Source organism: Cryptomeria japonica, chromosome 3 (genome assembly GCF_030272615.1).
Source record: "Cryptomeria japonica chromosome 3, Sugi_1.0, whole genome shotgun sequence".
Taxonomy (NCBI): Eukaryota; Viridiplantae; Streptophyta; class Pinopsida; order Cupressales; family Cupressaceae; genus Cryptomeria; species Cryptomeria japonica.
Genome location: NC_081407.1, coordinates 560,264,955 through 560,281,682, shown reverse-complemented (window position 1 = coordinate 560,281,682; position 16,728 = coordinate 560,264,955). Strand labels below are relative to the sequence as shown.

Genomic DNA, 16,728 nt, shown 5'->3' with positions numbered 1-16,728 from the left:
TTGTAACCTTATAATCAGCAGCTGACATTTCATCAAGTGGTTTATCTGCAATAGGTTCCACAATTTCAACTACTTTCATCTTGTTGCTATCAACAGTTACCCTAGAGATAGTCTTTGCCTTCTTAGCAACTTTGGATCTAGACTGTTTGACGTGTATTTTGTACACTATCAAACACAGAATAAAATACCTAAAGGTACCTTATCCTCTCTTGAATAAAGTCTCTGAATGCTGAAGATATCGCGAAAAGGATCAATCAAGATGACTTCAAGGTTCTTCGTTGTAGGATCTCTACGTGTGGATAAGCTCTTTGTGGTATGATGTGATTTTGCTGGAATCACAAGGGGACTTACATTTGATGATTGAACTTCTGATTTGCTTCGAATATTGCTGGAACACAGGATCTTACTACCTTTGGTTTGAAAAAAGGAAAAAAAGATGAGGGTGAGGAAAGGATCTAATTCTAATACTAAGGAATGTAGGAGCAATGATTGATCTTCGATGAAATTCTAACTAAGTCTTGTTTTGACATCGCAGGACCATCTCCACAAGGTTAGTGCGATCTTCGAAGGAAAGCTTTATGATGTTCAAAACATCACTGCAGGCATAGACACCATCAGGTTGATGCATATCAATGAAGAAGCGATAACTGAAGTTAAGCTTAAGCTGAATGACTCCAGTTGACTACACAAGGCAAGTCTGCAATCAACAAACTGCTAGTAGTATGGATATACGAATTTCACCATCAATCAAGCACATTTCTTCCACTCATCTAATAACATGAGAGTATAGAGACCATGCAAATTGTCGAATCGACCTATAAATTTCACCATTTCTTCAATGAAGTTACAAGTCTTTTACAACAACATCTTTGCAACAATCTTTGCCTTCTCTCTCTATTCTACTCTAATTACTATTCTATCAACTGACTAATTCACTATTCTAACTATTCTCTAACTGCTTCCAACTCTCTAATTGCCTTTACAAAATGAAGAGTCGGGGCTTATATAGTGGCCACAATATAATTCGATGGCTAAGATCAATTCGAGATCAATGGCCAAGATTCAATAATGAAAACCCTAATTAGGGTTTGTTACAACCATTACATAATATTTAATGCTTGACCAATGATAAAATTGCATTTATTGGACACATGTCCTCTCTGGAAAATTCGACCAATGGATAGCTAGGGTAGGTACATCGAAGTTTGTGCCACCTTCCATGTATTAGGTACATTGAATCTGGACATGTTGAGGTGGACCACACTGACTGGAGAAGTGATGACTAGGATGCCACCTCATCCGACACTTGTAACTTGGTAGATATTCAACTTGATGTCGTTGAGAAGCTAGCTTTAATTAATTCATCTGGAACTATCTGCTTCTTCAACGAACCCTTGCTCTAACTTCTTTCGTCTTTGATGTGCAGGATGATGATGTACCTCGCCTTGGAATGCTGGATTGGAAGAGGTCGCCCTTAATGATGCTAGACTGGAGGAGGTCGCCCATATCCTTGCTTGATCTTCTTGGAGGAGACCGTCCTTGATCTGGCTTGATTTTACAACTCCGGGATCTCCATTTGATGCCTACACAAAATATTAAAGTAAGTCTTTTGAGCATCAAACCTCAAAGCATGAAATTTAAGACCTTTCAAAGGTAAAACTTAAGATATTAATTTGAAAAAAGTCATGATAAATCAAGAACTATACATTTTCAAATTAATTATGAATGGAATTTGGATCTTCAAGACTTAGATTTTACAAAATTGCAATGGGATCACAATAAGTCTTGAATAAGAACTTCAAAAAATGATTCTGCATACCTCCTCTTTGATTGCTTAACTACAAAACCTTGGCAAAAGATGAAAGAAAACCTGATTTTGATGGACAAGCTTAGATTATAGTCCTCCCTTGGATGAATTACGCCTCCTCTAGCTTGGAAAAGAAAAAACTCCACTAGCCTCTTCAAAAATCTGGAAATTTGCCTTCAAATACCTTCAAAACATCTGGAAATTATCCTCCAATCTAGCAAGAAATTCGCCTCTCCAATAGCCTTCAAAATTCGCACTTAGGAAAGAATGAATGAATGATTTGAAATATGAAACAAACCCCTCCAATATATAAAGCGCTCACCCCTCTTCCCTCCAAGGCCGACCTAGCAAATAAAAGATGAAATAATAAATAAAACCTCAAAAGGAGTAGGCCGACTTGTCAAATAAAGGCAAAATAATGCCTTGTGCGCTCAACTTTTAATTTTTAATTTCACAAAAATTAATTTTAAATGCCTTTATAATAGAAATTCGATTTTTTTGAGGCTCAAAATTAATTTATTAAATGCCAATGTGATTAATTTTTTTCAAATATTCCAAAGTTAGCAAATTTTGGTGAATTTCAAGGAATGTCAACGTTCAATTAATAAAAAAAAATGAAGGATATCATCAATTTCACCCTGGACCCTTGGTGAAGGCCACGAGCGATTTTTCAATCTAGACCTTGCATATCTCCTTTTTTCGTCCAAAACTTCATCTAGGCATTTAAATGGCATTTTTAACTGGAGCTTTGAGTTTGATTTCACTTGATCTCTAGGAGGAAGGTGCCTTTAAGACTTTTTCGCCCTAGACCCTTGGAGAGGGACAGAAGCAATTTTTCACTTTTGGTCTTGATCCTTCACCTTTTATTTGTCGATTCTCGTTGTGGGGGTAAGCGATGATCCCCTTCGTTCATTCTATGCATGCTTAACTCGTTCTTGCAAGGCAAAATTGATGTTCTAAAGATTTTCGCCCTAGTCCTCCAGTGAAGGACAGGAGCGCTTTTTGCACTTTAGGCTAGGATTATCAAGTTTTGAAGGCAAATCTTTGTTCACCACGCTTTAGAAGACCTTTCCAATTTTGCTCAACTTTGCCTTAGCATAATCTCAAAGGGAAATTGTTGATTTCATAAAAATTGCCCTGGTCCTTCAATGAGGGACAAGAGCGCTTATGAGTCCTTGTGCAAATTCTTAATCGCTTTGATCTTCAAATTATCCTTAGGGCGTAGGACATCATTCCCCCGCTCCTTCTTGAGCCTTGGAAACAAAAATAGCATCTCAAAATGTAAGGTAAATGGACACATTTGGAAATTTCGCCCTGGTCCCTTGGAGAGGGACAAGAGCACTTTTGTCAATTGTCATCAAAATTTGCAAATTTCGCATCTTTATTCCACCTCGAAGTATTTTAAACATCATTTCAAACTTGCGCCTTGGCCTAGATTTGTCCAAAATTGGCGAGAAGGACTAGATTTTAGGTTTTTTGCCCTGGTCCCTTGGAGAGGGACAGGAGCACTTTTGCAATTACAAGCTTATTTGTCCTTTGCTAGCCTTCCAAATTATCTTCAATAGGCCAATCATGCTTTCTTCCATTTATTTCAATCACAAAACTTGCCTTGTCTTTGCAAGAAATTTGTACTTTTTAGAAAATCGCTCTGGTCCCTTGGAGAGGGACAGGAGCACTTTTTTTACATCTTAGTATATTTCCTTGTCTTTTAAACCCTCAATCGCATCTAAGGCATAAAACATCTTTTCTCCCTCCTATCCAAGTCAGGTTTTGCCTCAAAATCTTAAACAAAGAGGAGAATTTTGAAAAAAACGCCATGGTCCTTCAGTGAGGGACAGGAGCGCTTTTTGTCATTTGGGTTGATTTCCTCCTTTGTGGACCACTTAAATTATATTCAATGGATAAATCATGTTTTCCTTGGTCTCTTCAAATCATAAAATTGTCTTGATCCTACAAGAACAGTGCAAATTTGAAAATCAAGCTCCAGTCCTTCAATGAGGTACAGGAGCGCTTTTTGTCTTCTAGGCCAAAGTGCTTCATCCTTCATCTCGAAATTCCTTTGCTAGGGAAGATATCATCTTGTTATACGCCATGAATAAGAGTTCAAGCCCAAGAAAGGTTTTAAAAATGTGTATATAAAGAAAATCACTCTGGTCCTTCAGAGACGGACAGGAGCGCTTTTACCTTTCTAGACAAAAACTCCATCATTTCATCGTCTTTGATCAAGTCTAGATGCTCTATCACGTTCATTTCATCCTCCACCATGCCTTTGATGTCTCAATTTGACCAAACAAGGTCAGGAATGACTCCAATAAGCTTTTTCGCCCTGGACCCTTGGTGAGGGACAGGAGCGCTTCGCCTTGGACCCTTGGAGAGGGACAGGAGCGCTTTTCACTCTGGATCCTCAGTGAAGGACAGGAGCGAAATTTGACTTTTTGAACTCTCTATCAGGACAATTTTATGGAATATAACATTTAAGTTGTATTCCATATATACTTTCAGGATGTTTGAGAGTGGTTTCAGACCTCCAGGAGTTATATTGCAAAATCTAGTTTTTGGAGGATTTTCAGTTTTCAGACTTAGTCAAATTTCAGGATCAGGACATCAGACTTAGCCAAATTTCAGGATCAGGACATCACTCAAGCAGGACCTGCTATCCTATTGATCTCCCCGACAACACTCAAAAATGCAAAGGCTAACGGACAAAACCCTAAAAGACCTAGAAAACAAACCCTAAAAAGCAAAAAGCAGGGGTCCCCATTTGCAATGGGGCGATGTGTGAAAACGTCACAACAACCTTATAATCAGCAGCTGACATTTCATCAAGTGGTTTATCTGCAATAGGTTCCACAATTTCAACTACTTTCATCTTGTTGCTATCAACAGTTACCCAAGAGATAGTCTTTGCCTTCTTAGCAACTTTGGATCTGGACTGTTTGAGTTGCTGGTAGTCAAAGGCATCAGGTGAGATCTCTTGCTTCTTCCTTTTCGGGGTGAAAGAGCTAAGCCATGGAAGCAAAGTCATCAACTCACTTCCAGTAGCAGCCGTAGGCAAAGGAGAAGCAGTTTCTGTTTGAATTACCGTGGTCACCCTGGGAGGAATATCTGTTTGGACAACGACCACGGTGTGCTCAGTTACCAATGGACATGAAGATTGCCTCATGAATTCTTCAAAACCAGAAGTGGAAGTATCAATTTCTGATAACTGAATGCAAGTGGGATTATCTTCAGGAACTTTCAACACACTTTCTTGTTGCCGATCAGGAGAAGGCTCGTATGCTAAAATGGGAACTGCATTCTGAGGAGACTCATCTACGAGCAAATCGGGAGGTGAAAGAGGCATCTCAATGGAAACTGAACGAATGACCTCGTGAGGCGAGTCTGAAACTGGAGACTTAGGAGCATCGTCAAATTGCTGCCCCTCTTCTGGATTATCCAGATCGATCACTTGAACATGGAACCATGATTTCTCCTTCCCACGAATAGTCGTCTCCTCAGGAGGAAGCACTACTGCACGACTGACTCGTAACTTGATCCTTGTGCCCGAGGATGAAGCACCCTCCTTGTTATCAATCTGAATCTCAGACTTCCGTCCAAGAGGCCCTGTAGAATCATCTTCTTTACCAACCTTGATTTTGATAAGTCTAACAGAATTACTTTTCAGCCATGCGTTAGTGTTGGCCAAGATAGGCTGAAATCTGTCAAGGATGGAGACGCACTCCTTGTGTGACCATTGGATCAAAGGAAGTGGAGCTTCCTCAACCCTTCGTGAAGTGTATTCAGGATCAAGTATATGCCCGTCATCGATCATCCCTTGTGGGATATCCGCCAAGTTCAAGTCAACAATTTGCTCAACAGTGAGCCTACAGTAATCCATCTTCAGAACTTCGGCTTCCGTGCGGAGATCTACCCAGATGTCTTCAATGCGAAGAACATGCACAAAGGATTTCTTGATCTTCTCCTTCATACCTCTATAATCAAAATCAGCTCTAGGTTTGAACCTCTTAAGCTTGATTTCCTGCAATTCAGCCTCCATGGCCTTAGCCTTCACAAATGTGACAAGGGAGTATCGGCCAATTTTCAATGGGTTTGTGGTAGAGATCCCCATTCCAACCTTGTGTCTAGCAGACTGAAAAGTATGAACAGCCATGATCTGTCTTCCCAACTCCATAAGAATTATCTTATCGGTTGGGTATCTTGGAAGCATGTATGGCTAACCATCATAGCATCCAATCATCATATAGGTGAAGGTAGGAAATTGCAGGAACAAACACCCATACTCAGACACCTTGACCCATGCCTCATCTGATACTCTTTTGTTCCTGAGATCCATATCAAACTGACACGTGAAATATCTGAAGAATGCATCTTGGACTCTTCTGAAATGCAGTCTGCTGGGTTTCAATGGCAACTGGTCATAATATTCCCAAACTGGTATAAGCGAGCGATCACCCTTGGTAGAAAGACCTGGAAAGTGTCTAAGTGACGCTGCTAAATATACCAAATAAGAATTCATGAAGAAGGTCATAGTGGTAGGAACTGCTGCAAGTTGTTCGCACAAGGCATCGCTGATGATTTCACCCCATGAAATGTGATGTGACTACTGTATGAACATAATGAATTGATACATCCATGGCTCAAAGACATTGGAGTGCTCAAGGCCCATCATCCTGCTGAGAAGAGTGATGGTGTCTCCTATCTCCCACTTGAAATCACAACGGTACAACTTTGCCCACCTTGAGAAGGAAGGGCGTGGCTCTTGGATCCACCTATTGATGTGTCGCTTGCAATCTTTTTCCCTTTTCACATAATACTCTGTTGCACTTTCTTTGGTGATTTCCGTATAAACAGGTGCAGGAGGTATTCTGAAAACCTTCTCGATTGTATCCGCATCAAGGCAAATTATAGCTTCACCATCATCATTTTTGATGACTCTTAATTCCTTGTCAAAATGATGGGCGCATGCAAGAACGAACTCAGGTTCTAGGGCAACCACTGGGAAAGAAGATGCATGATGGATATGGCTGTCCAACAGCCACTGCAAGTTGTTATCCTGTGGATCTTCTACCCTATTGATGAATTCTGCCATATCAACGTGCCCTATTTCCGTGTCCCTGATGCGATCCAAAGGAGAAGAAACCTGGGAAGGTGCAACCTCATTCTGATATTTGTCATATTTGTATTTCATTTTCTTCGGAGTTGGAGATGCCGGCAAATCTGACATTGATTGTGAACCTGGAATGCTTTCTTAAAAATGCAAATGCTTCTCCAATAATGCAACAATTCTTGGAATGAAGAAGCAAAACCGGTAAAAAGGAGCAAACCGTAATGTCAAACCCTTTACACGTTTTTGCAAGAATGTCTTATATAGCAGCAAAATGCAAACTTGGAGGCACAAGAAGAGGGCGAATTTTCCTCAAATCCCAACGCCTTAGAATGGAGAGCAAAAACGATTCCTCTCATCAAAGATTCGTGGCATTTAAACCCTTCAAATTTGCAGCCAAAGGAATCACGTTTTTGCAGAAAACGTGGTATTCAATGCTTCATCAATGGATCATTAAATGGCTCGAACCTTATCCCAAACTCCACGCCTAGGTGAGAGAGGGAAAAACGCTTAAGGAGATTGCAAATTTATGGAGTAAAAACGCCCAAAATGTGGATTAAAAGAACCACGTTTTTGCTGATTTGGCACCAAGAACCAGCAACAATAAACTCTAAATAGCGAAAAATGAGTTTGTGAAAGCATGAGAATAGGATAGAATCCTAAACGCCTTGCATCTCCAGCAAATCTCCCAAAAAAACCGGTTTGACATCTTCAACAAATCCATTTTCCATGCAAATCGGGTTTTAGAAGACAAATGACAAGTTCGAATTGCCCAAAATGAAGCAAATCGGGTTTTAGAGAGAAAATAACAAGTTTTATTTTCACTTTTCCACTTACATGCCAAAATCGGGTTTTTTAAGACAAATGGCAAGTTTAAAAAATCACTTTTTCACTTACCAAGCCAAAATCGGGATTTTTTGGACAAATGACAAGTTTAAAAATTGTCAAAAATGCACTTGCAAGGCAAAATCGGGTTTTAGAAGACAAACTGCAAGTTTAAAATACTTGTAAAAGGGAAATAAAATCCATACAAGAAGTTAGAAACACTTGCACATATGTAATGGGGATTTAAAATCCCTATTACATGTGAAAACCATTAAAGTAGGGGTTTTTTGACCAACTGCAAGTTTACTTGCAGTTGAGCCAAAAAATCCCTATTTTAACTAAAAATGACCAAAAAACAATAAAAAGATAAAAACATCAAAGGGGAAACTTAAAATAAATTACAAATAACATATTTGAAATAAAAGTGCACATGCAATTGGTAAAAAATTCCCCTACAAAGACCAAAACAATGAATATCAATAAAACTTGCAGTTTGAAGAAAATTCTCCACCTGCAGTCGGGGTTTTAAAACCCGAAATTGAAGGAAAGGCATAGCAAACGAACCCAGAATTGGACGAAATTCGAAACATAGTTCGAGAATGGACTGAGGATTAAGCCAGTCCAAGGATTAGTCGAAATTCTGCCTCGGGAAGCATGCCATAGAGTAAAAATTTTCATTTTTTCATAAAAATTTCACCGTAGTGGTCCTTCATTTTTGCAAACAAAAATGAGGACAACAAACCGGAAGTCACAAGGATAATAAACTACAAATAGAAGTGTAATGTCAAATGACTAGCTCAATTATCAATATGTCATATAACCGCTTAATGACAATTATGTGAACTAACCTAAATAATTGTTATTTGTTAGGTGTAAAAAAAATCATAACAATAAATGCATTGATAGTTTGTAGGGTTATAAGATTTTGTGTTGGGATCAACATGTCAACAAAAGAACAAATATCTAAAAGGTGAATTATTAAATATCATTTTTTTTAAATATACCATACATATTTACAATACCTCATCTTCTGGATGTAAGCGTGATTGAAATATTATCAATATGGTTTGTAGTGTCTTTAGCTGCACACTTTCATCGTTCACATCAGCATGCTGGAAACCAAAAAACGGGATAAAACCAATCAGTGTTAAAGCCAAACATTGTGAACAAAGTATACAATCCATAAAAAAAATAATTGACACAAAGTTGTAAACAATTACAATAGAACTGTATTGAATATTCTACTAGTGAATAAAATATAATTGTAACTACTGCAACATCAATGACTCTAAGATAGTTTTAAAAATGAATAAAAAAGCAATTATCTACAAAAAAAACTTTTTTGACTGAAAAGTAATCATCTTTAGATTAACTGTAAATACTGAAATCAGGCCCTTACGAATTGGCTTGTCAACTCTCTTGTGATAGATCATTTTCATTTTCCTATTTCATATTGAAATTTGCCTCCAGATTTACATAGTTTTTGTAGATAAAACTCACAAACTGCCCATGCATAGACAACTAGACCTTCTATTTAACCTATGTTGCCTGGTATGCCCTATATCCAGGTCATACCCATAACTCTAAAGATCCAAGTGCAGCCTGGATATGACTCGGGTATGGCCTGGGTATGAGTGAGACATAACCAAGATGAACCGTGGAATTACTAAACCAATCCCACAGTTTGTTTCAAAAAAGCAACTTTTAAAAGCACATAAGAATAAGAAGTCAAAAGACTAAACCTCGATAAACTAAACTTTTAAAAGCACATAAGAATAAGAAGTCAAAAGACTAAACCTAGATAAACTAAACTTTTAAAAGCACATAAGAATAAGAAGTCAAAAGACTAAACCTAGATAAACTAAACTAACTGTAAAATATGACTTCTAGCTACCTAACAATAAACAAAAACAAAAAGCCATACTTACCCACAACTCCATTGCTTAGGTCAACAAGTCTGATTTGTGTTCAAACATTGTGCTAAATGTTAGTAAACATATCTGTATTTATGAAAAACTAATTGATTTTTAACTTCGCTTGCCCAATTGGTAAAGCCATAAGCTACTAACAGTTGGAGAGATCACCATTTCATTAGTGAGCTTCCTCTGCATTTGAGAGGGGCAGCTCCCTCATAAGATATAATTTGAATTTTCTGGGTATGCTTTTAACCAGAAAGCAGAAAAGGCAAACTAACGCCTGTGCATAGCCATGCCACAAATGTGATTGGAAACTTTAGAATAAAAGAGGGAGAAAGGAAAATGACACATAGATCATCCACTCAGCACCCATGAATGATAATCGGGAGTGTAAACATGGATTTCATCCAAATATGTATATGCAGATCAGAACTCACAAATTCTAAGACATATATGTTCACAACCAGAAGTAACAAAGAGGAAAATCAAAGATGATTGCAGATTCACACAAAAACATTACAATCAATAGAGAGAACAAATAAACACACTGATTTAAATTGCTTCTTTATTCCTTTGATAAAGTCAGAGTTCACAGACTCCATTCCCTCTGTACAAAAATTGAGTTTGAAAGAAAAATCCCTGCTCTCCTCCCTTTCAGAATTGAATAAAGATCCTCCTTTTGATCGTCTCTCACTCTCACACCACAGTATGATGGGGATCAAAAATCAGGATCCTTTGTAATGTCTTTTGATTACATATTTAAAAACTCCACCCCACTCCCGCCCCAATGGGACCTTTCAGTTCCGTAACTACTCCCTTCTTTAAAAGAACCAATCACAAATAATAAGATAACAAAATTCTTTATATTCCTGGGAGACATAATGTTTAATTCATTAAAATGAGCTAAAACATTGTAAGCACAGACTTTAAAATAATACATTCCAATGTAAATTTGATAAGTGTCATATTGCCCCTTTGTAGTATGCAAAAACTGGATGATGCACTCTTCTTTCTTCAAACTGGTTAGGTTCCTCACTTTCCACATTAATAGGAGCAATTATCTTTGCTAGTTTTGTGTGAAAATGACGAAGAAGGTGAATAAAATGCCTCAGAAAACATGTTCACAAGTCATATTTCCTCACTTCAATTCTGTTTTTATTTTCTTGACATAATGCGGCAGCCACATTCAAACCAATGTCTTTATCATTGCACTTAAATTATGCATTAGCATAACCTTTGGTATTGCTGCTCGAACTTCCTAAAACCACCACCTCATGTTCTTAGCTAGTTCATTGCATAAGAAGCTCTATGAGTCATAGTATTATACTACCTCAAGAAATTGGTGTATATAAACCTTACGACCCAAAAGCAATAGTCTTCTTAAAGCATTGACATTAATAAAGAAATATGGTGCATCAGAGCTGGCCATGGCCATATGTCTCAGTAGGCTTTGAATCATAACTTCTAACACTAGTCTTGGGTGAAAATTGTTGTGGTCACAAGTTGGCAACATGGCAATCAAAATTTGTCCATACATTTCCTCTATATGGTAAATGGGAGTCCGTAACACCAAGAGAAAGCATATCTATCTTCCCGATTTCTCTCATTTGTTGAATGAATTTCGCTTGAAAGTTTCTAAAGCTTTTTCAACAAATACACTATGTGCTTATTCTGTCACTCATCATGTTGTCAACTTCAGCGATGGTTCTCACACTTGTATCGGATGCCATTAATGGTTTTGAGACCATCCCAAAATGCCAAAAGTTCAACTTTGACTGCTCACTCGATTGTATCATTTATCTTAGTATTTAGCTATTTTGCCCTCAATAGAAACCATCATGATCTCTTCTATCTCTTAATTTTTGTCTTTGTACTTGTGCACATCCCTGATATCACTATGTCTCATGAAATGGTATCTCTGTGAGAAATAACAGTCTGCTGGTTACATATGCATATGTATTTCATGTGCATGTATGATCAATACATTGCTTCAATGTTTCTGCTTGGACGCAGGCAAAGAGGGCACTGACAAAGGTCGTGGGTTTGGCTTGATACCGATTCTACCGCACTGAATTCTGATACACCCTCTGTAAGAAAAATACTCATGGCAATCCAAATGGGAGTATTTTTGGCAAGAAGAGCATGAAGGGACTTTATAATTAGCTCCATTATTTCGATACGAACACCACAAAATATTGCTTTAAAAATGCTTGTTTGGGTAACATAGTTTCAAATTGTCATAGCATCTCTGCCAATGCTTCATCAAAGAGAAGTGTCGAGTTGAGAGATGGTTTTCACAACCACATCGGGCATCGATGTTGGTTGTGAAACCTTAACATATCCTCTAAATGAACTCCAGGCCTTGTCTTTTGTATGGAGATTTGTTTTCAAACTTTGCATTTAATGGTACGAACAGGGAGATTGTTAGCAGAGGTTTTGGTATTCTGCAATAGCAAACCAAAAACATGCCCCCAATATGCTTCTATGGTCATGGTTTTGCAGCTATTGGTGGTACTGGCTCAAAAGTTTCTAAACTTTTCAACAAATCCATTTTGTGCATTACTTGTGACTATTTGTAATATTTTGTATAAATGTATCTTGCAGGTTTCCTATCAAACAGATCATGTTATATCGGGCTTGTCAAATCTATACTCCCATTTTTATCTATGTCTTTCAACGTTGTTGTGTAATTTCTCCATCACTCATATTTGATGAAAGTCCAAACAGTGTTTTGAAAACCCCCTTCTTGAGGCGACCTTGGGAATACTTTTTGCATGCATTTTAAGCAGAGAATTATCAGTAATCATGGCACCATGAGATTGAGTTCTTTGACATGCTTTGTCCAGCAATCCATCTTCTTTGTCTATGCTTTCTATCTTTGTAGGCATGTTGACCAAAGCTAGTAAGTTGTTTGCAAAGATAATAGCTAAAGCATGCTATGGTATGAAAAGGTCGGACATGCTAGTAATGCCCACTCCAGATGCATCTTCAGCTAATAGAGACACTCAATTGAACACCAAAAGATCTCATCACATTAGTATCCTCTCCAAGCATCAAACACTGGGCTTCACTCCATTGTGATAGCTTCTTTCCCAATCCTTCTGTAGTTCAGAATATAGTGTCGGAGCCCGATGAGGTTTTCAGAACCTCATCTTCCAATAAGGTTTTGAAAACCATTTTGAACTCCACTAACTCCATCTACTTGAAAGTTTATGAAGTTTGGTCAACTCCACATGTTGCTTTATCTTGGAATGCTTATCGGGCCAATGGATTGTTTTCATAACTACTACAAATACCAAAGTCTCTTCATTTTTGCTCACCTTTATTTTTATATTTCCAATGACATTTCGGCTCTTTAAATTGCTGTTAGGGAAATAAGTGGTTGTGACAACTGTGTCGGGATCAAACAAGGTTGTCACAACCTAGTCGGGCTCCAACATGAAGTTCTAACCTCACAAAATTTTAAGCAAATTTTTGAACACAACTATAATTTTTTTTTTGAAAAGCTTTGTTGTCCTCATTTTTGTTTCCAAAAATGAAGGACCACTACGATGGGATTTTTATGAAAAAATAAAAATTATTACTCTATGGCACGCTTCCCGAGGCAAAATTTTGACTAATCCTTGGACTGGCTTAATCCTCAGTCCATTCTCGAACTACGTTTCAAATTTCGTCCAATTCTGGGTTCGTTTGCTATGCCTTTCCTTCAATTTCGGGTTTTAAAACCCAGACTGCAGGTGGAGAATTTTCTTCAAACTGCAAGTTTTAATGATATTCATTGTTGTGGTCTTTGTAGGGGAAATTCTGATCAATTACATGTGCATTTTTATTTCAAGTATGTCACTTGTAATTTATTTTAAGTTTCCCCTTTAATGTTTTTATCTTTTTGTTGTTTTTTGGTCATTTTTAGTTAAAATAGGGGTTTTTTGGCTCAACTGCAAGTAAACTTGCAGTTTGTTCAAAAAACCCCTACTTTAATGATTTTTGCATGTAATAGGGATTTTAAATCCCCATTACATGTGTGCAAGTGTTTTTTACTTGTTGTAGGGATTTTATTTCCCCCTTTCAAGTATTTTTAAACTTGCAGTTTGTCTTTTAAAACCCGATTTTAACATAAAAGTGCATTTTTGACAATTTTAAACTTGTCATTTGTCCAAAAAAACCCGATTTTGGCTTAATGAGTGAAAAAGTGAAAAATTAAACTTGTCATTTGTCTTTTAAAACCCGATTTTAGCATGAAAGAGGGAAAAGTGAAAAATCGAACTTGTTGTTTTCTATCCAAAACCCGATTTGCTTCATTTTGAACAAATCGAACTTGTCTTTTGCTCCCAAAAACCCGAAATGCAAGGGAAAAACTATTTTTGACCATTTCAAGGCGAAATTTGTGGAGAAATCGTTGGATGAGGGAGGCGTTTTGGTTTGCATCCTATCTTCATGCTTTGTTGGACATCTCTCACGCCATTTGGAGGATACATTTGCTGGTCTTTGCCCTAAATCAGCAACCACGTTCTTCTTTAATGCCACGTTTTTAGGAGTTAAATCTTTAACAATTTGCACACTCCTAAATCGTTTTGCTCTTTCCTACCAAGGCGTGGAGTATGGGATAGGTTTCAAGACATTTAATAATCCATTGAATGTGTATTGAATACCACGTTTTTTGCAAAAACGTGATTCTCTTTGGCTGCGTTTTTAACTTTTGGCGTTATTACCTCTTCAAACACCTTTGGTGTTATTGCTCCAGCAAATACCTTAATCGTTTTGCTCCAATAAACTTGAAATGAACACTTTCATTGGCATTTTGCTCCTCCAAGTTTAAGATTGCTGCCATATTTGGGGGCATTTTCACAAAAACGTGATAAGGGTTTGATAGTCCGGTTTTGCTTCTTCATCTCAAGAAGTATTGCATTGTTGGAGAAGCATTTTGCATTTCTAATAAAGCATTCCAGGTTCACAATCAATGTCAGATTTGCCGGCATCGCCAACTCCGAAGAAAATGAAATACAAATATGACAAATACCAGAATGAGGTTACACCTTCCCAGGTATCTTCTCCATTGGATCGCATCAGGGACACAGAAATAGGGCACGTTGATATGGCAGAATTCATTCACAGGGTAGAAGATCCACAGGATAACAACTTGCAGCGGCTGTTGGACAGCCATATCCATCATGCATCTTCTTTCCCAGTGGCTGCCCTAGAACCTGAGTTTGTTCTTGCATGCGCCCATCGTTTTGACAAAGAGTCAAGAGTCATAAAAAATGATGATGGTGAAGCCATAATTCGTCTTGATGCGGATACAATCGAGAAGGTCTTCAAAATACCTCCTGCACCTGTTTATATGGAAATCACCAAAGAAAGTGCAGCAGAGTATTATACAAAAAGAGAAAAAGATTGCAAGCGCCACATCAATAGGTGGATTCAAGTGCCACATCCTTCCTTCTCAAGATGGGCAAAGTTGTACCGTTGTGATTTCAAGTGGGAGACAGGAAACACCATCACTCTTCTCAGCAGAATGTTGGGCCTTGAGCACTCTAATGTCTTTGAGCCATGGATGTATCAATTCATCATGTTCATACGGCAGTCGCATCACATTTCATGGGGTGAAATCATCAGCGATGCTTTGTGCGAACAACTTGCAGCGGTTCCTACCACTATGACCTTCTTCATGAATTCTTATTTGGTATATTTAGCAGCATCACTTAGACACTTTCCAGGTCTTTCTACCAAGGGTGATCGCTCGCTTATACCAGTTTGGGAATATTATGACCAGTTGCCTTTGAAACCTAGCAGACTGCATTTTAGAAGAATCCAAGATGCATTCTTTGGATATTTTATGTGTCAGTTTGACATGAATCTCAGAAATAAAAGAGTATCAGATGAGGCATGGGTCAAGGTGTTTGAGTATGGGTGTTTATTCCTGCAATTTCCCACCTTCACCTACATGAGGATTGGGTGCTATGATGGACAACCATACATGCTTCCAAGATACCCGACCGATAGGATAATTCTTATGGAGTTGGGAAGACAGATTATGGCTGTTCATACTCTTCAGTCTGCTAGACACAAGGTTGGAATGGGGATCTCCAGCACAAATCCATTGAAAATTGGTCGATACTCCCTTGTCACATCTATGAAGGCTAAGGCCATGGAGGTTGAATTGCAGGAAATCAAGCTTAAGAGGTTCAAACCTAGAGCTGATTTTGATTATAGAGGTATGAAGGAAAAGATCAAGAAATCCTTTGTGCATGTTCATCGCATTGAAGACATCTGGGCAGATCTCCGCACAGAAGCCGAAGTTCTAAAGATGGATTACTGCAGGCTCACTGTTGAGCAAATTGTTGACTTGAACTTGGCAGATATCCCACAAGGGATGATCGATGACGGGCATATACTTGATCTTGAATACACTTCACGAAGGGTTGAGGAAGCTCCACTTCCTTTGATCCAATGGTCACACAAAGAGTGCGTCTCCATTCTTGACAGATTTCAGCCTATCTTGGCCAACACTAACGCATGGCTGAAAAGTAATGCTGTTAGACTTATCAAAATCAAGGTTGGTAAAGAAGACGATTCTACAGGGCCACTTGGACGGAAGTCTGAGATTCAGATTGATAATAAGGAGGGTGCTTCATCTTCAAGCACAAGGATCAAGTTACGAGTTAGTCATGCAATAGTGCTTCCGCCTGAGGAGACAACTACTCGTGGGAAGGAGAAATCACGGTTCCATGTTCGGGTGATCGATCTGGATAATCCAGAAGAGGGGCAGCAATCTGACGATGCGCCTAAGTCTCCAGTTCTAGACACGCCTCACGAGGTCATTCCTCCAGTTTCCATTGAGACGCCTCTTTCTCCTCCTGATTTGCTCATTGACGAGTCTCCTCAGAATGCAGTTCCCATTTCGGCATACGAGCCTTCTCCTGATCAACAACATGAAAGCGTGTTGAAAGTTCCTGAAGATATTCCCACTTGCATTCAGTTATCAGAAATTGATACTTCCACTTCTGGTTTTGAAGAATTCATGAGGCAATCTTCATGTCCATTGGTAACCGAGCAAAACGTGGTCGCTATTCAAACAG

The 16,728-nt window shown here is 38.3% G+C and overlaps 1 protein-coding gene across 2 annotated transcripts in view; it reads right to left on the bottom strand.

Moving 5' to 3' along the window:
- Positions 1 to 16,728, bottom strand: part of LOC131029908 (uncharacterized) — a 296,098-nt gene that overhangs the window by 240,777 nt on the left and 38,593 nt on the right. For both annotated transcript variants that reach the window (XM_057960581.2, XM_057960583.2), the window contains one exon: positions 8,759 to 8,848. In XM_057960581.2, coding sequence (XP_057816564.2) covers positions 8,759 to 8,848 — 90 coding nt within the window. Of the gene's footprint in view, positions 1 to 8,758; positions 8,849 to 16,728 lie in introns of those variants that run through there.